The sequence below is a fragment of the Mirounga leonina genome, unplaced genomic scaffold, assembly GCF_011800145.1.
Source record: "Mirounga leonina isolate KUSES-001 unplaced genomic scaffold, KU_Mleo_1.0 Mir_165, whole genome shotgun sequence".
NCBI classification, from domain to species: domain Eukaryota; kingdom Metazoa; phylum Chordata; class Mammalia; order Carnivora; family Phocidae; genus Mirounga; species Mirounga leonina.
This window is the reverse complement of record NW_023270415.1, coordinates 48743982-48766973: the sequence shown is the minus strand read 5'-3', so window position 1 is coordinate 48766973 and position 22992 is coordinate 48743982. Positions and strand designations below refer to the sequence as shown.

The 22992-nt window shown below is 39.4% G+C and overlaps 1 protein-coding gene across 1 annotated transcript in view; it reads right to left on the bottom strand.

Annotated features, from left to right (window-relative positions):
• Positions 1–22135, bottom strand: part of ATP6V1C1 (ATPase H+ transporting V1 subunit C1) — a 42969-nt gene extending 20834 nt beyond the window's left edge. The window contains exons 1-3 of the mRNA XM_035011677.1: positions 21945–22135; positions 4692–4862; positions 3615–3682 (exon numbers count right to left, since the gene is read on the bottom strand). Of these exons, the coding sequence (XP_034867568.1) occupies positions 3615–3682; positions 4692–4823 (200 nt within the window). The 5' untranslated portion in view covers positions 4824–4862; positions 21945–22135. The remainder of the gene's footprint in view (positions 1–3614; positions 3683–4691; positions 4863–21944) is intronic.
• Positions 22136–22992: the final 857 nt, after the last annotated feature.

The window sequence follows — 22992 nt, the reverse complement described above, 5'->3', positions numbered from 1 at the left end:
TACTCACCGTAAAGTACTTTTAACTTTTTAAAGTTACTTTTTCTTTCATCCTTTCATTCTTTTTTTTTTTTTTCAAGATTTTATTTATTTATTTGACAGAGACACAGTGAGAGGGAATACAAGCAGGGGGAGTGGGAGGGAGAAGCAGGCTTCCCGCTGAGCAGGGAGCCCGATGCAGGGCTCGATTCCAGGACCCCAGAATCATGACCTGAGCCAAAAGCAGACGCTTAACAACTGAGCCACCCAGGCGCCCCCCTTTGACTCATTCTTATTGCCAAGTGCCTCGTCTTAAAACTTTTAATATCTCTTGCTTAATCTACTGTAAATGTGTCTGCTGACTTTTTTGCCTCCAATATTAAAGACCATCAGTACATCTGTCTATTTACTTACTACATGCTGCTATGTTAAAAGGTCTCTCTGCAACATAGCCTCTATTACCCAGAGACGCTGCATTATGGCTGTTCCATCAATAAAGAAAAGCCTAATAGCATACATGGGAAACCCTTCCAAACAGACTTCAAGAATAAGTTCCCTTAGAGCTTCAATCAAATATACATTTCTAAAATTCTCCAAAATTCTGTTATCTTACAAAATTGTACCTCTTTACCCAAACCCTAAGTATTTAAATGCTCTGTATTCCAAGAATCAAAGGAATCGTAGACTGGTTCTGCCAATTAATCAAAATGCAAAAAGTGTTCAAGGATCCCATATCCATCTTCAGCTGAAATACAGAGCAAGTAAGTATCAGGAGTGACTAAAACTGTGGTTTAGAAAAACTCTTTTACTGTAACTAAATTTTAAAAACAAGAGCATCATTATCTTCAAATAAATGGCATAACATCTTATGTTCACAGAACAAAGACTTAAAATTATTAAGATGGCAATATTCCCCAAACTGACCTACAGATTCAACACAATCCCCATCAAAATTCCAGCTGACTTCTTTCCCGAATTTTGACATGATGATCCTAAAATTCATATGAAAATGAAAGGTATAAGAATGGCCAAGAAAACCTTGAAAAAGAAAAACAGAGAATTCACACTTTCTGATTTCAAAACTTACTACAAAGCGACAATAATAAAGACAATGTGGTGCTGGCATAAAGACAGAAATAAGGATTAGAAAGAAATACAAAACTGAGAGTCCAGAAATAAACCCTCACATTTACACTCAGTTGGTTTTCAGCAAGGGTGCCAGGGCAATTCAATGGAGAAAAAATAGTCTTTTCAACAAATGGTGCTAGGACAACTGGATACCCACATGCGAAAAAGTGAATTTGGGACTCCTACCTCACATCATATACAAAAATTAACTCAAAAAGGGGATGGAAGACCTGGGGAGCCTGGGTGGCTCAGTCAGTTAAGTGTCCAACTGTTGATTTTGACTCAGATCATGATCTCAGGTTTGTGGGATCGAGCCCTACATCAGGCTCCACACTTGGCCCAGTCTGCTTGAGATTCTCTCTCTCCCCCTGCTCATACTCACTCACTCTCTAAATAAATAAAATCTTAAAAAAAAAAAAAAAGGATGTAAGACCTACTGTAAAAGCTAAAACTATAAAACTCATGGAAGAAAATATAGCTATAAAACTGTGTCACCTTGAATTAGGCAATAGTTTCTTAGACATGATATCAAAAACAAAAGCAACAAAAAATAAATACATTGGATATCAAAATTTTAAATTTTATGATTCAGAGGCACCTGGCTGGCTCAGTCAGTGGAGCAGCGACTCTTGATCTCGGGTTGTGAGTTTGCGCTCCACACTAGGTGTAGAGATTACTTATAAAATCCTTTAAAAAAAAATTGGGGAGGGCACAATGGGTGGCTCAATCTTAAGCGTCCAACTCTCGATTTCGGCTCAGGTCATGATCTCAGGGTCCTGCAGCAGGCTCTGTGCTCAGCAGGGAGTCTGCTTGAGATTCTGTCCCTCTCCCTCTCCCTTTGCCTCTCCCCACTGTTTGCATGTATGCACTCTCTCTCTCCCTCTAAAATAAGTAAATAAATCTTTAAAAAAAAATTGTGCCTCAAAGGACACTATTAAGAAAGTGAAGACACGGTGTCTGGGTGGCTCAGTCGTTAAGCATCTGCCTTCAGCTCAGGTCATGGTCCCAGGGTCCTGGGATGGAGCCTCGCATCGGGCTCCCTGCTCAGCGGGGAGCCTGCTTCTCCCTCTCCCACTCCCCCTGCTTGTGTTCCCTCTCTCGCTGTCTGTCAAATAAATAAAATCTTTTAAAAAAAAGTGAAGACAACCACAACCCAGAATGAAAGAAAATATGTATAACTCACATTTGATAAGTGACTTGTCTCTAGAATTATAAAGAACTCTTACAATTCAATAATAAAAAGACAAGTAAGACGATTAAAAAATGGGCAAAGGATCCAACAGACATTTCTCAAAAGAAGAAACACAAATGGCCAGTGTAAATGCATGAAAAAATGCTCAACACATGACTAATCTTTAGGGAAATGCAAACGGAAAATGCAATGAAATACTACTTCATATCCGCTAGAATGGCTATAATAAAAAAGATGAACAGTAACAAGTTTGTCAAGAATGTGGAGAAACTAGAACCTCTATACACTGCTAGCGGGACTATAAAATGGTGCAGCCTCTTTGGAAAACAGTCTGGCAATTCCTCAAAATGTTAAAAATAGAGCTACCATATGATCAGTAACCCCACATAGGAATATACAAACACTTGTATACAAATATTCATACCAGTATTCTTATTAGCCAAAAAATGGAAATAAAGAACCTAAGTATCCACCAACTGATAAATGGATTAATAAAATACAGTGTACATGTACAATGGAATATTCTTTGGTAGTAAAAAAAAAATTGAAATGGGGCACCTGGGTGGCTCAGTCGTTAAGCGTCTGCCTTTGGCTCAGGTCATGATCCCAGGGTCCTGGGATAGAGCCCCGCATCAGGCTCCCTGCTCAGTGGGAAACCTGCTTCTCCCTCTCCCACTCCCCCTGCTTGTGTTCCCTCTCTCGCTGTGTCTCTCTCTGTCAAATAAATAAAATCTTAAAAAAAATAAAATAAAAATAAATAAATAAAAATTGAAATATCAATGCATGCTATGACATGGATAAACCTTGAAACATGCCAAGGAAAAGAAACTAGTCACAAGAGACCATATACTGTATGATTCCATTTATATGAAATGTCCAAAATAAGCAAATCTTATACATATGTCAGAAAATAGATTAACGGGCAGGGAGTAAGGGGGGACAAGTAACAGAAGGTTTGTGATGGTGGAAGTGGGAGAGTGGTGAAAATGTACTGTAACGGACTGTGGCGATGGCTGCACAACTCTGTGACTATATTAAAAATTGCAGTACACTTCAAATAGCTGAATTGCATGGGATGTAAATTATATCTCAATAAAAATATGAAAAAGACAGTCACAATTTTCATACTTCAAACAGGTATATTTTATTGTAGATAAATTGTACCTTCATAAAGATGATTTACAAAGAAAAAAGAAGTCATTATTTTCTAAAACCATTCCAATAAGCAGAGTATCCATGTGATAATAAGCCCAATGTCCAGTTAGCCTGATAACAGTGACTCTCATTTTGCTCTAGTCTATGTATATAAGTACATTACCCTTCTACAAATGCATCCAGTTTAGCCAGTTCATCCGACAAACCAACCAAGACATCCAGTGTGCCAACCTAGGAGGGAAATAGACCATTTTACTACCTAGGTTTCATCCCCCCCCACTTTTTTTTTTTACAAGGTGATACAACATCTTGATTTGAAGGGCCCTCAAATCTTAAGTTTTCCGTATTTTATTTCATAATGCACAAGTGTGGTTAAAAAATGTTTGTCAGACATTTCGAAGCTATTTATATGTGGAAGATAATCCTCTAATTCATGGGTACAACCACTATTTAAGATGTGCAGATTCCCTAATGGCAGGCCTCTGCCCTTACCCGTGCTACTCAGCGACAGGTGGATCATCTGAAGTCGTGGTTTACAGCAGCACCTCTTAAATAGGGGTCCATGACTATCAGTGTCTCAAAGCAATTCATAACTCCCCAAATACAATCTTAAGTATTTCTTAAATGAATGCAATGTATAAGTGCCTAAGTTAACCAGCAAAATAAAAGTATCATGATTTTTTCTATTCTGTAAAATTACTGACAGCCTGCTTCCCTTTGAGGCTGCCAGGTTACAGACCTTCAATAACTGTTAAATAAATTAATCACATTAAATAACTAGGTGAGATGTGCCAAGTATGATTAAAGAGGTACAAAGGTAAAACATTTACAACATTACTGAACACTATATCAATTTAATTAACAAAAAATCGGGTTCACTGTGAAATTTAATATATATTACTAAGATTTTTCACTTCTGAAGATCATATTTGTGAATGTAATATATCAAATATTTTCATAAGATTTCTCATTACAATTTATAGAAAAAGCACAAAAGTTTTTAAAAACGTTATCTCACTTTGGTTGTTTACTTCTAAAATCTCAATTTCCTCATTATTTAAAATCTGAAGATCAGAGAGAACAAGGTAAGTTTTCAATTATGCCAATGACTGGAAATGAGCTTTTTTTTTTTTTTTTTTTTTGAAGGAACCCAGCTATCTCATTTCTTCTTAAAGGTAAGCACAGACAACTGTCCTCTTCATGATGAACTCACACACTATTTTGCACCACGCAGTTTTACCTTTAAGTCAGGAATGTTAAACTTTGAAGCAATAGCAAGATTATTGTTCTTCGTAGTTGCTGCGTGCAATTTCTCCCAAGTTTGCTGACATGTTTTCTCCCCCGGAGCAGATATAAGCCAGAACTCAGTCATATTTGTTACCAAGTATTTTTTCCAAAATCAAGAGTGACTCTGAAAGGTAAAACAAAACAAACAAAAAATACCTTTAATACCATTTGTTCCTAAAGTATTTCAGAGTCACAGGATAAGATAATTATTAACCTGTTTCAAAACTAATCCAACACTGGCAGATGATCTCAAGCAAAGTCAAATTTACTTACCTGGAAGTAAATCCACATAAATGGTAAAAGGGGATTTATTTATGATACTAGAAAAAAAAAATGAGGGGCACCTGGGTGGCTCAGTTGGTTAAGCGACTGCCTTCGGCTCAGGTCATGATCCTGGAGTCCCGGGATCAAGTCCCGCATCGGGCTCCCTGCTCAGCAGGTAGTCTGCCTCTCCCTCTGACCCGCCCGCCTCTCATGCTCTCTATCTCATTCTCTCTCAAATAAATAAATAAAATCTTAAAAAAAAAAAAAATGACAAAGACCTAACACAGGAAGTATCTAATTTTTTTTAAGCTACAAAACATCTAAAATGGAATTACTCAAAGAAGTGAGACTACTCAAAATACTAGCTACCAACGGTTTCATTTCACAAAAGAAGTAGAAGAGTCACAAATTTACAGGTTTATCTTAAACTTTTAAAACATAAAACCAAAATAGGAAATTTAAAAACATGCATAACTTTTACCTTTGAGAAGGAATTGAACGAATGCATTTGAACAGTAGCCACTAAATAAATTTGTCATATCTGGCTTAGCAACTCCAACAAAGTTAGCCAAATTGGTCATTAACTTTAATCCATATTCAACCTAAAGGAATCTCCTCAAATCCCTGGCATATACTTAGTTGCCATCAAACATTTATAAATTTGCAAAAGAAATCTTGCCATTTGGCCTTTTATGTAAAAATATGATGGGGGGGTAGTGATACAATCCCACTGGATCTGAGTGAGAGGCTGTGTGTGGATCCCCTTTCCAAAGAGTTCCATTAAGACACAACCAACCCTCAGACGCCTGCGTGGCTCAGTTGGTTAAGCATTTGCCTTCAGCTCAGGTCATGATCTCAGGGTACTCCTACTCAGCAGAGAGCCTGCTTCTCCCTCTCCCTTTGCCTGCCACTCTCCTCTCTTCCTCTCTCTCTCTCTCTGTGTCAAATAAATAAATAAATAAAATCTTTAGGGCGCCTGGGTGGCTCAGTTGGTTAAGCGACTGCCTTCAGCTCAGGTCATGATCCTGGAGTCCCGGGATAGAGTCCCGCATCGGGCTCCCTGCTCGGCGGGGAGTCTGCTTCTCCTTCTGACCCTCCCCCCTCTCATGTGCTCTCTCTCTCTCATTCTCTCTCTCAAATAAATAAAATCTTTAAAAATAAATAAATAAATAAATAAAATCTTAAAAAAAAAAAAAACACAACTAACCCTCTTCTACAACCTCCCTTTTTCCTCCCTCCCTCTCACACGGAAAAACAAAAGTCTAGAGCCAAATGTATTCAGAATCTAAGTAGGTAAAGTATACAAACTCAAAAATGAAAATATTACCATACCATTATTTCCACTTTAATATGTCTTCATTAGAACCACCATAAACTTTCCTACTACCTGTGACTGTTGACGCTCCCCTGAATAGAAAATAACTACCTTACAAAGTTGTCCTGATAACAAAATCATATAATGAATGTGAAAAGACTTTGTAAATTTAAATTTCCTTTAAGATGTAAAGTATTATAGCTAATCATAATGGACTTTTATTAATTTCATGATTTCATTCAGCCTATTTTTAGAATTATAATTGAAGTAATCCCATGCAATTATTATACAACTGAAGTGCAGTGAACACAGACGCCATTCTATATATCTTTTTCCAATTTCTGCTTGTAGAGCATCTACTATATACCAGGTACTGTTGTAAATGTTTTCTACATTATCACGATCTTCCCAATACCTCTATGAGATACACATCATCCTCCCCATTTACAGATAAGAAATTCAGACAGGTTAAACTGGTAAAAATATAGATGGTGGTATTAAATGACTATCTCAAAAATTCTACTCTAAAATGATTTTTCCAGGGCGCCTGGGTGGCTCAGTTGGTTAAGAGACTGCCTTTGGTTCAGGTCATGATCCTAGAGCCCTGGGATCAAGTCCTGCACTGGGCTCCCTGCTCAGCCGGGAGTCTGCTTCTCCCTCTGACTCTCCCCTTTCTCGTGCTCTCTCTCTAATAAATAAACTAAAAAAATAAAATAAAATGATTTTTCCAGCATTAATAATAAAGATGCATTGAAGAGCTACACTCTCTCAAATGATCAACAAACTAAGCACAGGCTTGTTAGTGATGGCAAGCCCAGACAAAGCATTTAGTCTGGCCAGAAAATAGTACAGCTTAACTGGCCATCCATGGAAGGAAGCCACTCAGAGCACCAAGTTCTAAAGAAGCCGTCCAGAGATAAGCTTTGACTTGAAAACAAAACCATCACTAGACTACCTGAGAAACTTCAAATGTTAAATTTTAAAGCTATTATATAAATATCATTCTACCCATATTCTTTTCCAACTTAATTTTTTCATTCAACCTGTTTTTGGAATTATTCATGGTGATCCATATATGTAGTTTATTCATTTTAATTGCTATAAGGTATTTTATGAATAACCTAAAATTTATTATCCATTTTCCTCTGGAAGGATAGTTACATTTCACTTTTTTGCTATTATAAACAATTTTGCAGTGAACGCTTGTGCATGTCTGTTTTTGTGAAAGAATTTCTGCAGGATAGAAGTAAAACTGCTGAATTGAGTATGATCACGTGGTAGGCTGTCTTCAAATATGGAGGCGACAAGTGTTTCCATGCTCCAATGCAATGTGACTGTCACTCCTCCCATCAAAAGGTGGATTCTATTTCCCCTCATCTTGAATCTGGGCTGGTCTTGTTACTTGCTCTGACGAAAACTCAAGGAAGCCACACTATATGAGTTCAGGGCCCAGGCTTCAAGAGGCCTTGCAACTTCCACTTCTGTTTCTTATGGTCCTCAAACCACCATGGAAGGAAGCATGTAGTCTAGTCTAGTGGAAAATAGGCCACATGGCAGAGAAACAGCAACACTAGGGCTGATAACCAACAGAAACTACGGAATAGCTGAGTTTCTTGAAACTTCCAGCATAGTGAATGTTCCAGCTGAATACAGCCCCATCAATGAGCCCAAGTGAAACAAGCAGAAGAAGCACTGAGACAACCCACAGATTCAGGAGAAATAAGAAATCACTGTTTTAAGCCCCTAAAGTTTGGGGTGGTTTGTTATATATCATGAGATAACTGACAAAAACCATCATCAACTTTGCTGGGTACTGACAAACTGTTCTCCAAAGCAGTTACCAACTGAAGTTCCCACACAATGGTATAGATTGTTCATAAATATGTATTTACAGAAAATACAGAAAGGAGCAAGCTGCTTCAGCTATGTATTTAAGATTTATTTAAAAAAATATCTGGGGCATGAGTGTTGTTGGAGTGGGGGGTGGGGTGGGAGGGATGGGGTGACTGGGTGATAGACACTGGGGAGGGTATGTGCTCTGGGTAAGCGCTGTGAATTGTGCAAGACTGTTGAATCTCAGATCTGTACCTCTGAAACAAATAATGCAATATATGTTAAGAAAAAAAAAAAAAAGAAGAAGAAGAGCGTAGCGGGAGGGGAAGAGTGAAGCGGGGGAAATTGGAAGGGTAGACGAACCATGAGAGACGGTGGACTCTGAAAAACAAACGGGGTTCTAGAGGGGAGGGGGGTGGGAGGATGGGTTAGCCTGGTAGTGGGTATTGAGGAGGGCACGTTCTGCATGGAGCACTGGGTGTTGTGCACAAACAATGAATCATGGAACACTTCATCTAAAACTAATGATGTAAGGTATGGGGATTAACATAAGAATAAAATAAAATAAAATAAAATAAAATAAAAGTTTGAATAGTAAAAAAAAATATCTGGGGCAAATATGGCAAAATGTTAATACCTGTTAAATCTGGGTAGTGGATACATGGATATCTGTCAATCTGAAATATTTGAGCTTTTCTGTATACTTGAAATATTTCAAAATTATTTTAACTGTTGGGCGCCTGGGTGGCTCAGTTGGTTAAGCGACTGCCTTCGGCTCGGGTCGTGGTCCCGGAGTCCTGGGATCGAGTCCCACATCGGGCTCCCTGCTCGGTGGGGGGTCTGCTTCTCCCTCTGACCCTCCCCCCTCTCGTGCTGTTTCTCTCTCTCTCTCAAATAAATAAATAAATAAAATCTTTAAAAAAAATATTTTAACTGTTACAAGAATATAATTACTTGGGGAGGGGGGTGGGAGGATGGGTTAGCCTGGTGGTGGGTATTGAGGAGGGCACATTCTGCATGGAGCACTGGGTGTTGTGCACAAACAATGAATCATGGAACACTTCATCTAAAACTAATGTTGTAATGTATGGGGATTAACATAAGAATAAAAAAATTAAAAAAAAACGAATATAATTACTTTATGATAAAATAAAACAGAATACTTAGCAAATTTATAAAAATTATAATTTTAATGACTTTCAAATGGAATATCTGGAGAATAAAGTAGCCTTGTTACTACGCTAATCCTCCAAACACAACTTTTCTGTTTTAATACTAGTAAAGATGCTTTCAAATCTGTTTATGTTATGACCAAGTATAATAATATATTGAACAGGAAACCTTTCTGATGTTTTGGAATTTTTAAAAAATATTTTAGGGTCGACATATTCAGCAACTCTAATCACATAAGGTTGTAAAGGTAAGAGCTTGGACTACACACCTATATTAACTACAGGATCCATCTCAGTAAGTTGCTTTTTAAATTAAACTGCTGATGAAATGTGGTTCTATCTCCTGCTTTCCTGTCATTGCCTAATCCTGTTCTCTACTGTACCTGGGTCACCTCACCTAAGCTGCTCCAACCCTGCTATCTTTTCACTTACCTTTGGCCACTTCAGCTTTGGCTTTTCCCTATCTCTGGTCTCCTCCATCTAATATTCTTAGACTTATCAAATCTAGCTTTTTTTTTTTAACTCAAACACCAATTACAGGACTACCTTGAACTTTAAAATTCTTGATTGATTAGAGAATCCAATAATATCTTTCAACCTCTTTTTTAATAATCCAGATCTTCTACGTGATGGTAGTTTTTGGAAATCTGAGGTTTTATTATTATTATTTATACAAATGGTTCCGTTAAAGTATATCTGATGACATTTTATACCTCCTCTCCCCTCAAAAGAGCAGGTGATTAAATCAATTAAGTTCTTCCTAAGATTTTAAAATTATTCAAAATGTACCTTCTTCAAAGACTGTAATAATATGAGCTACTACAGTAGATGTCACTATCATACCATTTAGAGTTCTAGAAACTCTTTTTCATCCAACAGGTTTCCAAAGTATTTCAAGAAATAAGGAAAAGGACCCCATTTCTTATCTATAAATACCTGCCCTACCCTATTTCACTGAGCTTTTATTAGGATTAAATGAAATAATGTCATAATAGTTCTAAGCAAAAGTAGAGTCTAGTAATGTCTAGGAAACGGGTGCCAGGCTGGCTCAATCAGTGGAACATGTGACTCTTTATCACAGGGTCCTGAGTTTGAGCCCCACGTTGGGTGCAGAGATTACTAAAAAAAAAATAAATAAACTTAAAAAAATGTCTAGGAAACTTACAGAAAGTACTCTAATTCCATCTTTCAACTGGAGACTTCTCTAGGGCCTGTTTGGTGATGGGGAGGAAGAGGTGTCCTCTATGTTTGGTACTGTGTTAGACACGTCTCCCATGCTATCTCATTTAATTCTCAAGACAGCCCTATGAATTAAGCAGTAATACCTGAAGAGGTTACTAATTTACCAAGGTTACATAAGTGGCAAATGGGGTTCAAATCTCACTGAGTTTGACTGTAAAGCTATGTTCTTTCTACTGTGTCATGCTAGAAGAAAATGTTCTGCACTCAGACCCACCTGAGCTCTCTCCTATTTGGAGAGATCCACTTGTAACCTTAAACCCTTTTGTCCTGTTTCCTTCCAGGCTCCGAGGAACCCATAGGCCCAAGGAATTCTGCTAGATAAAGGGACCTGATCTGAGCTTCCCTTCCCTTTTTGTTTCATCCAGGATCATCACAATTTCTAAAACAGCAACACCCAACATCGCAGACTATCCTAGCTCCTAGAAGGAACAATGATATTTCCAAACAGAAAAGCAAAATAAATAAGAGATTCAAAAGACCTGGAGACAGAATTTAAATTAAATTTAAAAAGAGACCTTGATTTCAGAAAGAAAAAAAGCACAAACTTTGGAGTCCATAATAGTTAAAATCCTAACTAACTCTATCCTCTCACTAGTTTCCTCATCTGTGGAATACTACAAATCTCTTCACAGAGCTGTTGGAAGGAGTCAACAAAACGATGAATGTAAGAAATGCCCATGAGAACAGCCATCAGTAAATCTTTTGCAAAATCCCTTTTTCTCTGTTTCTGAACAATGTCCACTGTTATCCGGTGGACACAAGTCACATAAAAGATATTTCTCCTTGAGGGGCACCTGGCTGGTTCAGTTAGTAGAGATGTAACACTTGATCTTGGGGTCACTGAGTTCAAGCCCCACACTGAGTGTAGAGCTTACTTAATTAAAAAAAATTCTCCCTGAAATTTAAGAAACCAGTTCCAGATAAAATTTATCTTTGCAGATGAATACACATATGTACTTTTTGGGATCAGAAAATGAAATCCATATTGCTAAAAACATTTCCCCTTTTATCTTAGCTGCATGGAAAAAGAGTCAAAATTGGGTGTCCACTGGTTATCTTCTCATTAAGAACCTAGACACTTCCACCTCCTCTGAACGCTTCAAATGACTTCTGTTTTTATTCCTAATCATTTCCCTTTATTTCATCTTAAATATTGGAATTCAGGCATAAATACAGACAAATCATCTGTAAACAAAAGAGAAAATTAAAAGGCACTCCAATCAAATGTTGGAGTTCCTCAAGACTCAGATCTAGGTCTAAGTCCCTCTGCTATATGTGGGTATAAATGTGTGTATACAGGGCGCCTGGGTGGCTGTCAGTTAAGCGCCTGACTCTTCATTTCAGCTCAGGTCATGATCTCAGGGTCGTGGGATCAAGCCCTGCAACGAGCTCCATGCTCAGCCAGGAATCTGCTTCTCTTTCTCTGCCCCAACTCCGACTTGCGCACTCTCTAAAATGGTTTTTTTTAAATCTTTAAAAAATTTTTTTTAAATGTGTGTATAGTTTTTCTCTTGAAGATATTATCTATACTCAAGGAAATTCCAGGCTAGATGCTAAACACTCTCCCAAATTTTTATCTCCAGCCCAGGCCCCTCCGCTGCATCTAGAGCTGTACCCAACAAGCCTCCTCAACTAACTAGAAGATGTCTCCACTTGGATGTCTCCAAAGCACCTAAAACCCAACATTTCTAGTCAAACTCATAATCTCTTCCCCAAAACCTTGTCCTACGCCAGTGTTCCCTGAGTTAGTACAGGTGGACCCCTGCAACATTAGACAATCAGAATGTCAAATGTCATCAAGATAACGGCCAGTACTTATTAGGCACTTCCTATTTGCTAGCACCAGTCAAAACACTCCATACATATTAACTCAGTATGTTTAAAACAACCTTATCAAATAGGTAGTAGTTACAAATGAAGAAACCAAGGCACAGAAAGTGCCTCATCTATTAGGAGATATATAACATGTATCATATATCATGATTTGCTAAGATGATACCATATATCATTATATGCTAAGAATGAAATGTGTTATATGCTTTCATAGCACCTCCTTTTCAGTATTTCCCTGAGGGACACTTTTTATTAATGTCTTTTTTCCAAATAAACTTCCCCTTGGAGTAGATAGAAACCATGACAGTTTTTGCTCACAACTCAGTATCCTCAGTACCTGGCACAGAGGCCAGTATGTAGAACCTCAAAAAGTATCTGATGAATATTTTTTTTTAAGATTTTATTTATTTGAGAGAGCGCATGCGCTCATGAGTGGGGGGAGGGGCAGAGGGAGAGGGAGAAGCAGACTCCCCGCTGAGCAGGGAGCCCTACAAAGGGCTCCATCTCAGGACCCTGAGACAATGACCTGAGCCAAAGTCAGATGCTTAAATAACTGAATACTCTTGAATGAATAAATAACTGTGAGGATTAAATGAGATAATACAGTTAAAGTACCTGGTTTATAACTGGTTACCTCCCTTCACTTCCCCTGTATTTTTTAAAATCAACTTTATTGAAATATAGACAATAAAATGCACTCATTATAAAAGTACTGTTTAATGCATTGACAAACGTATACACCTGTGGAACCACCACCACAACCAAGATTAAAAACATTTCTGTCATCCCAAAGCCTTCCCTCACACCCAATCCCAGTCAATTCCTACTGCATTGCCAGCCCTGGACAGATGCTGATCTGCTGTCACACTATAAATTAGTTTTGCCTGATCTAGAAGTCCACTGTAAATGGAAAATACATTATATATTCTTTGTATCAGACTCCTTTTGTTCAGCAGATCTTTGATATTTATCCATATTGTGGGTATCAGAAGTACACTGTTTTATGCTTACTATTCATTACATGAATGTACTACAGTTGGCTTATTTATTTGTCTGTTGATGGACATTTAGACTGCTTCTGGTTTGGGGCCATGGACAACAAAGGTGCTGTGAACATTCCACTACAAAGCTTTCTGTGAAAATATATTTTCATTTCTCTTGGATAAACATCAAGAAGTGGAATTCCTGAGTCAAATAATTAACATATACTTAACTTCATAAGAAGCTGCCAAACTGTTTTCCAAAGTAGATACATTAACTAGGTATGCAAGTTCCAGTTGTTATACTGCTCACCAACACTTAGTGCTGTGAAGTGTTCAATTCTGCTAATTTACCATTTTTCTTTTATAATATATGCTGTGGCATAAGAAAAATTTGCCTACTCCACAGCTTGGACTTCACTGAGCTTCTTCAATCTGTGTTTAGTTTTCATCAAATCTGAAAAAATTTCATCCATTATCTTTTTCAATTTTTTTTTCTGCTCCCCTTTCCCTTCTTTTGAGACAAAAATCACATGTTGAACCACCCAACATTGTCCCACACGTCAAAAAGCTTCTATCCATTTTTTTCAGTTGTTTTTCTATGCTTCAGTTTGGGTACACTCTTGCTCTATATTTTAGATTGCTGAACTTTTCTTTAGAGTATTCTGCTATTCATCTCATAAAGTGAATTTTTCACCTTAGATGTATTTTTCAGCTTTTTAAGTTCCATTTTTTTAAAAGTAGGCTTCAAAGCAAAGCTTGACTGTAGTTATGCTGTGAGCACAACAATGAAAATGTATTGCTTTGGTAATAAGGGGAGAAATGTTCACTTCTGTTTAAAAAACAAAAACAAAAACAGGGGCGCCTGGGTGGCTCAGTCGCTGGGCGTCTGCCTTCGGCTCAGGTCATGAGCCCAGGGTCCTGGGATCGAGTCTCTCCCACTCCCCCAGCTTGTGTTCTCTCTTGCTATGTCTCTCTCTGTCAAATAAATAAATAAAATCTTTAAAAAAAAAAATTAAAATAAAAAAAAACAGCGCCTGAATAAACATACCATACATTCATACACGTATAATTAATTTGGAAATGTATGACATGGTAACATGATTGATAAGATATAAATTCATTTTAAAGCATTAAGAAGATGTAACTTGCCATTATTAATATCCCCAGTATTGCTAGTTCTATATTACAGAAATGATTTCTGTTCTGTGGCACTTAGAAACCCTATATATCAACCCACTTTTTGCATGTTTTCTATGGCAGGTTATAAACTTAAAAAGTGAAAAGCAATATGAAATATGAAATCAAGTACAGAACAAAACAAAATCTGAGTAAACTCTTGCTGGGCTCAAGAAATGCAAGTTTTTATTTAATTTATGAAGGACAGAATAGAGAGGATTTTAAATGCCCTATATAAACATAGTGGGTGGCTTTGTGACCACAATGTAGAGTCCTGATTCATTCCCAAAATATCCCCTTGAAAAATTTCTCCAGGTCTAAAAATATTGGTGATAGAAGGCTGTATAACTCACAGAAATGTATCTCCTAGTTTGCTTCTTTCTTGGAAATAAAACTCAAATCTGCCAGTCTTCACTGTAATCACTAGTGTCCTCGTCTGAGTTTTTCTGCCTTACCTTCATAATCTTCCTGAACTCTTATCAATCTTGACCTCAGGCCTGCCTGCCTTTAGTTCTCTTCCTACTTGCCTCTGCTCAGACAGTCCATTTTGCACAAAACTTCTCTTCCTGTCTTAACCAACTCAAACTTTCCTTAACAAAAAGGTTTTCCCAACTAAGCCTCACCATGCACTAAATCCATTATTATAATCCCAAACCAGTATGTTCCCGTCAGTATGTTCTCCTTCAACCCGTTTAAACCCATGTAATTAACTGCATTAAAGCAGACATCTATTTGGTGTTTTGTTACGTATCTCTTGCTTGACTATAACTGTTTTCAATTTAGGGTCATATCATTCATGTCACCAAATGTTGTAGGTGCTTAAGTTTTCAGAACTGTGGTAGGATCTAAAAGCAAAACAAATAAAATGCACTCCCTATCTCGAAGGAGCTTACAAACACGTGCACACAGGTCTGTGTAAGTAAGTAGGTCTCTGTGTGCTGATAGGGGTGGGAGGAAAACTTAATGCAGATGACAACACAAAAAAGAAAAATCGAGGCAGAATACATTGGAGGGGCTCCTGGGTAGTTCAGTCGATGAAATATCTGACTCTCGATTTCAGCTCAGGTCATGATCTCAGGGGTGGTAGATGAAGCCCCAAGTCAGGCTCTGTGCTCAGGGCAAAACCTGCTTGGGATTCTCTCCCTCTCTCTCTCCCCCTGCCCCGCCCCCCTGCTTTTGCATGTGTGCATGCACATGCACTCTTTCTCTAATCTTAAAAAAAAAAAAAAAAAAAAAAAGACTACATCGGAGCACAAGAGAAACACTGGTCCAATTTTTAAAATATTATTTTGTCTGACTGCAATAAGGGTGCTGCTTAAAAAAAAAAAAGTTAACAATTATTTTTCAAAACGGGATAAAGGAAAGGAGAGAAAGGAAAACCTGGGTACAAAGCTCTGTTTATTTACTGTGTCAACCCACTACTGGGAATTTGAAGGTTGTAGATTATTTTCCTACCACAACTGACTTGAATATAAAAAACAGTAAAGCAATAACCATCACAACAACATAAAAGGTTAGGATAATAAGCTCAAAGAGAGACCTGCTGGCATCTCTTCTTGAAAGTGTGAGCCATTGGGCGCCTGGGTGGCTCAGTCGTTAAGCGTCTGCCTTCGGCTCAGGTCATGATCCCAGGGTCCTGGGATCGAGCCCCGCATCAGGCTCCCTGCTCAGTGGGAAGCCTGCTTCTCCCTCTCCCACTCCCCCTGCTCGTGTTCCTGCTCTCGCTCTCTATCAAATAAACAAATAAAATCTTTAAAAATTTTTTTCACAATAAATTAAGACTGAAGGTGGTTTACGTGCAAAACAACCTCCTTTTCAGTACTTGAAAATACGAAGTTTACTAAAGTGGCCTATTTCAACAAGCTCAAGAAACACCTCAGATGTTAGTGAAATATCAATCACACAGCCTTCCAACTGCGATACATCAACTTTTAAGAGAATTCATCAATGCAAAAGATTTACCACAATCCATTCATTTTAAAAAGTTGCCACATCCTACCCCAGAAACTGTTAACACCATACAAATAAAAAGCAAGAACAACTATTTCCTCTTTGAATGATAAAATTCTACCCTTCAAAACAGAAGCATCTTAATTGAGATTGTGGGAAGGGCTTACTGGTAATAAAACTTGTTTAAAAGTTTCCAATAACTAAAAGGGGAATTTTACCTTTCAAGGAGTAGTTTCATGATTCATACAGAATGAAATTTTGAAACTGTCAGAACATACACCTTCTTTAAATAAACCTTGATTTTTGCTTTTTGTTTTCAACTGACATATTTAAAATTGCTCTATAATCCCATTACAGATTACCTGAATTTCACGCCATAAATACATTTAAAGATGGAAGACAATTTTATCTTTAATAGACATATTTTATAAACTACCATCTTTTTAAAAAAAGATTTGAGAGAAAGGAGAGCACATGCGCACATGAGCGAGGGAGTGGGGGGTGGGCAGAGAGAAAGAATCTCAGGCAGACTCCCTGCTGAGCACAGAGTCCAATGCAGGACTCAATCCCAAAACCTACGAGATCACGAAGTGAGCGGAAATCAAGAGTTGGATGCTTAACTGACTGAGCCACCTAGGCGCCCCTAAACTACTATCTTTTTATTTCACAGTTGGCTAAAAATAAATTTGTAAAAGCCAAGCCTTAACTTTTACATAGATATCAGTCATAAAAACTGAAATGTGGGGGGGTAGGGGAGAGTGGAGGTGGATGGTGTTAGGGTGTCTTAAGGAAAATATCTTGTAATTTCTAGTAAAGCTAGATGAAGACAGGAGGGCATTGTACACCTATTACTGAAAGTAATCATCAGGACCTTCTGAGCTCCCAGAGACTTCCTCTCTGCCACAGGCAACTCAGCAATGACCCAAGGAACAAACAATTCTTTCCATGCCAAGGGAATCCCTGGATCTACACTCATGGCTCCCAAAGTGTTACTTCCCTTTTACTTTGGGCTGGTATTTTATAACAGTAATTGGACCACAATATCACATTCCACCAGAAGTGCTTATATCTCTAACACAATGTAGCCTGAAATTCATCAAGTTACAGACTTAAAACAAGTTAGTTTTTCCCAGTTCATCACTCCAGTAAGCTTGAGATTCTATTTATTGATAGTGACAACCACTTACTGAATATGCACTATGTGATAAGCACTTCAGTATGCTATGCAATTTTGTGTTTAACTTCTTCAAAGATGTTATTACCACTCCCACTTGTAGATCAAAGAACAGTTAATGAAATTATCTGCCCAAGATCACACAGCTAGTGACTATACACATTTTACATGCTAGTTTATTAAAATACTACTCTTAACTTCTATACCCCCAACAACTAACAGTGCCTGTCACTTAACAAGCACTCAAATATCTGTCCAGCAAATGAATGGTAGCACCACATGCAAGTGTTTTGTAACCAAATGGTATCTCTCTTCCCCAGGAGGAGTTTGGAAACGTATGGGAACATTTTAGATTGTCCCAACGTGGAGGCTACTAGCTGCATTTAGTGGATGGGGACCAAACAACAGACCGTCCTGTCCAAAATGCCAGTAACACCCATACAGAAACATTAAGCGATAGCCTGGTTCATAACGAAAACCCTTCATGGTAAAGTTAATCCAACTGTTAATCAGTTTAGTTTATAAATAACTTCCTATTCACTGGTAGTTTGCTTAAAAATACACTAGTTTCTTTTTATAAAACACCATTTTTGCACTTACCTGGCATTTCATTTTCATATATACACACAACTCATTTTAGATAAAAAGCTAATGCTCTTTTATCCTCTGATGTAACCAAAGCACCTCTCCTCTACTGCTCACCTGGCTCCTTTTTGAACTCAATAAATGTATAGCAGATTTACACAGTGATATAACATTAGAAGTAGATTTACCACTAGAAAATAACTTTGCTTCATTATCAAGAATATAGTTTGAAATTTCTGGTTCCAAGGCTCACTCGTGTCAATAAGAAATTTTAGAATGCCCTGGGTCATCGCCTGAGCTATCTTTCCAAGGGCACTATAGTAATGGCTTCTACTATGTCTTTTTTTTTTTTTTTAAGATTTTATTTATTTATTTGACAAAGAGAGAGGGAACACAAGCAGGGGGAGTGGGAGAGGGAGAAACAGGCTTCCCGCGGGGCAGGGAGCCCGATGCGGGGCTCGATCCCAGGACGCCGGGATCACAACCTGAGCCGAAGGCAGACGCCTAACAACTAAGCCACCCAGGTGCCCCAGGCTTCTACTATGTCTTTAAAATGTCAATGAAATGGGAATCTAACATGAATTAGTTTACAACGAAAATAGCATATAATTTCACATCAAAAGGGTGAAAAAGACTGACTTCTGCAGACAGATCAAAATATGTACAAGAACAAAATTTAACTAGGAGATACTTGTAGCTATCCCTAAACAAGTTCAATAGGAAGACTGCTTCGGAACCAGTGGACTCCAAGGAGATCCTTCTGCAAAGGTTTATTCTGGCATTCCAGTTTTGCTCTTTGGCCAATGGAATTATTTCATGAGTTATGGAAATAATCACAGAATAAAATTTTTGAAGCTCTAAATTTTCTTTTTAGGTTGTAAAAGCCAATGTAAATGAGATTCCTAATATTGATATGCCAAAAGTTAAAAACAAGTATCTCCTGCCCAGTTCTAAAAGCAGAATTACATTAACTACCTAGCTCTCAGCATTTACTTCAGTCAGATCCCGAGTACTGTTTCCTTAGATTTTATCTAGTCCCTGCAAGATACACCAAAAGAGAAGAAGATCCGGGAGTTCTGAGACACAACCCCAAGGCCCGGTCTTCAGCACAACTTGAGACTTGCTTATTGCCAAAGAACCGTGATTGACAACGTGAGCACTGTGCACTCCACTTTGTTGCTTATTATCTCCTCCAGCAGAACTGTAAATTGACTAGCTTTACCCAAGCTTACAGAGAAGCAGTTTTTAAAGCACTGACCACCACTGCCAAATCCCTTGAAGGTGTCCTACTAGAAAAAGTACACCAAGAGTGCTAACGTGCTGAATCAAAGATTACAACGTACTTCAGCCAACTCATCCTCTCTAGATGTGATTATGGGTAAGTATTATGTAGGTAATCAGCAGGAACAGGACACCAGCAGTCAGCACACTGTGAAAGTTCTGCCAGACTGAGACAAACCTGTTTCTAGTTCCAAGGTTCTAGATAGGTTCCCATCTATAAAATGAAACGCATTTTCATCTACTCTCTCTCAAAGATCTGTGAGAACAAAATAAACATGAAAGTTAATTGAGTCTACCCTGTTACTACTATTCAATAAAAGGTATTCTGGAGAGTAACATTACCAAAGGATAAGTCTGGAAGGCCAAAACAGATTTTTGCAAAGGAATCTCCAGTCACCCACCAAATGATTCAGCCTCCCCTGTCCTCAGGACTGCTTAGGGGGTAGTTATAACTACCCTCAGTGAAGGGTCAAAATAGAATCTAATCATTCTTCCCCTTCCCCAACTCCTTAGCTCCTCTGAAAGCGAATACTGTTAAACCTTCTCCTTAATTCCTTAGTGGAGAGAGAAAGTATCCTGCCTTCAAGTCCTTCAGTGGCTCTCCATTTCCTACAGGAGGAAACTATTAAATTGCTTTGCCATCTCTTGGCAGGAATTACAACAATGACCTCATGAAGTGGTTTCCCCTCATTCAGTTTTGCACCCTCCACATTCCCAACAAAATTTTATTTTTAAAAACCACGTCTAACTCAACTCTACTGCCTATCATCTTCACTGGCTTCCCTTTGCTTTTAGGATAAAAGCCCTGCTGGGCCTGATCCCAGCTTTCCCCTGCCTGCCTCTCTCACATAGTTCTCTGCAGATTCAACCCTGCTAGTCCTCCTACAATGTCTCAAAAGCTTTATTCCTCTTCACATCTCAGGGCACTGACATACGCTGTTCCTTCTGTCTGGAATGTTTTTACTCACACCTTCACATCCTTTTTAGCCGCTTTTCAGATACCAGTTTGGAAGTCATATGCTCCAAAAGCCTCCTTTGAACTTTCTATAAAGACCATGTCCTTTACAAACTCTCTCACACCACTGTTATTCCTTCCAAGCACATTTCACACGTGCATAATTATTTATTAAGACCCATCTCTCCTCCACTCCACTGGAAGCTCTAGGAGAGTGATCCTGTTTTCTAAACCTTCACACCAGCATAGCACTTGGTATATAGCTCAATATATATCAGTTGAATGAATGAGTAAATATCATTCAAAGTCTTCATTATCTGATCCCAACTTTATTTTTCACTTTTCTGGAATCCAAATACACCATAAACCTGGGCTTCTGACTCCCCTAGGAGTACTCTTTCTTTTCATCTTCAGGCCTTCAAATCCTGTGCCTTTCCCTGCCGAGAAAGTTCTCTTTTCTCTCCACCTGTTCAAATCCTACTGGCTTGCAAAGACCCAACCCCCGTTATCTTTCCTCCAGGATACTTCCTGATTAGTGTCAGTTCATACCTCTGTCCTGCTCCACAATTCCAAAGCACTTAGCAATTTTTTTGATAATTACATTAACCTCATAGTACTTCAATGTGTCATGTGTGTGTGACTTATCTCCCCAACACTGGTGCGAACTCCTAAGGCTGGACTGTTTACACCCCCACTCCTGCACTCCGAGAGCAGTGCTAAGTACTGAGCTCTCACTGAAATACTTGATCTTTCCCTAACATACCAGATTTTTCCTCCGAAAAGAGTATCAGCTTCTCTTTACTCGTTTTCTCAAGTGATTGAATTTACCGTATGTGACTCTCCCCTCAAGTTCCTTTTCGGGGATTTCTTGCCTACCCTTCCCCCATTCTAATAAAAAAATGGTTTGAGTTCTCTGGATTCTTGTTCTTTCCCCTGCCTACAAAGACCCTGCATCCTCTGTGAGAGTCCCCTGCATGTAGTGAGGGGCTCCTAGACCCTTTAAACTGCCATCCCCGCGCTACTCACAAGCGCGTAAGCCCAGTGAGGGCTTCTGAGCTCGCTGTGACCTCACACACACCACCCCAGATCCTCATCTGGGCCACTCTATCACATTTCATTCCTCTAAATCAAGGGGCGTGGATTCGCTCCCCGCCCCCCTTGCAAGGAGAAATGTCCCAGACCCGCAGTGTTTCTCCTTCCTGTCTCGGCTATTCAGTACCCCCTAGGGCCATTTCTTTTTCCCTTCTTCCTCTTCCTTAGAAACAGAACCCACGCCCAAGGTTTCAACGAACCGACGCAGAGAAACCAAACACAACCACCCAGCCAGCTCCAACGCCACAGCCTCGGCCCCTGCGCCCACCCCCATCCCTCCCAGACGGCGACCGCACCGCAAGGTTCGGCCTGGCCAGGACTCCCCATCCGGGGTAACCATCGCTCACTGACCCAGGAAGGTGTCAAACGACGAAGTGGCTGCACTAACAGGTACGGAGGCGGACAGCCTTGCAGACGTTAACGGCTCAGCGCTCCATCCCTCCCGGACCTAAGCTCCGGCCTCACGGCTTTCTCGACCCCAGCGCCTACAGAGCAAGTCACGTGCCAGCCGGAGCAGTCAGCTGACCGCGGCGCGCGCCGCTTCGCCTACGCGCGCGCCACTGCGCAGCCGCAGCTGCCGTCGCAGCCGCGACCTCCGCGGAGGGGCGGGGCTGGGAGGCTCTCCGGGGAGCCCGGGAGACCCGGGAGGGCTGGCGGCCGCCGTTCCGGGGTGGGGGGGGGGTTGCCGCCTCTTCCAGCGTCCTGGCGCCGTCTGGTCCGCCCCCTGGTCCATCCCTAACGTTATCCCACTGTTTGAGATTTCTGTGGGTCAGACTGTCTCTAGCCCCCTACACAGGTTACTCCACTCGGGGTTTTTTTCAGACAGCCCCGTTTTCTGAGTAACATCCTTAATAGTTTACTTCGGCTGATTCACATTTTCCTTCTAGTCCACTTCCAGTTAATTCCATAAGTGTTCCTGGAACGTTTACTGTGCACTAGGCATTCTGCTAATTTTTTTTCAGGGTTTATCTACCAGAGCGAATCACTCCTTGCCATGAGAGGGCACGTTATCTAGTTTAGGCGTATGTGTGGCGTGTGATAAACATCACAATAGTTGAAACCACATTACATAATGAGAAACCATGAAAGGTTTCAGACAAAGCTATGGACGGGGGAAAAAGCATATCCTTTGAGAGGAAGAAGGTAGCAGGCCGCTCTTTTAAACCCTGCATATTCCATTGGCTTGGGAAAATAAGGGGGGTTCTAATTTAGAGTATAGTTTTAGAAAGGGTAGAGAACTTTGGGATTTTCTAATGTAGTCCTTTCAGATTTACAGATGAGGAAAGTGAAGAATCAGAGGTCAACAGAGCTGTTTAGCACAAGAGCATAAACATATCTCGTTTTAAATCCTCGTTCTACTACTATCTGTGTGACCTTAGGCCTCTAAAGTTCAGCTTCT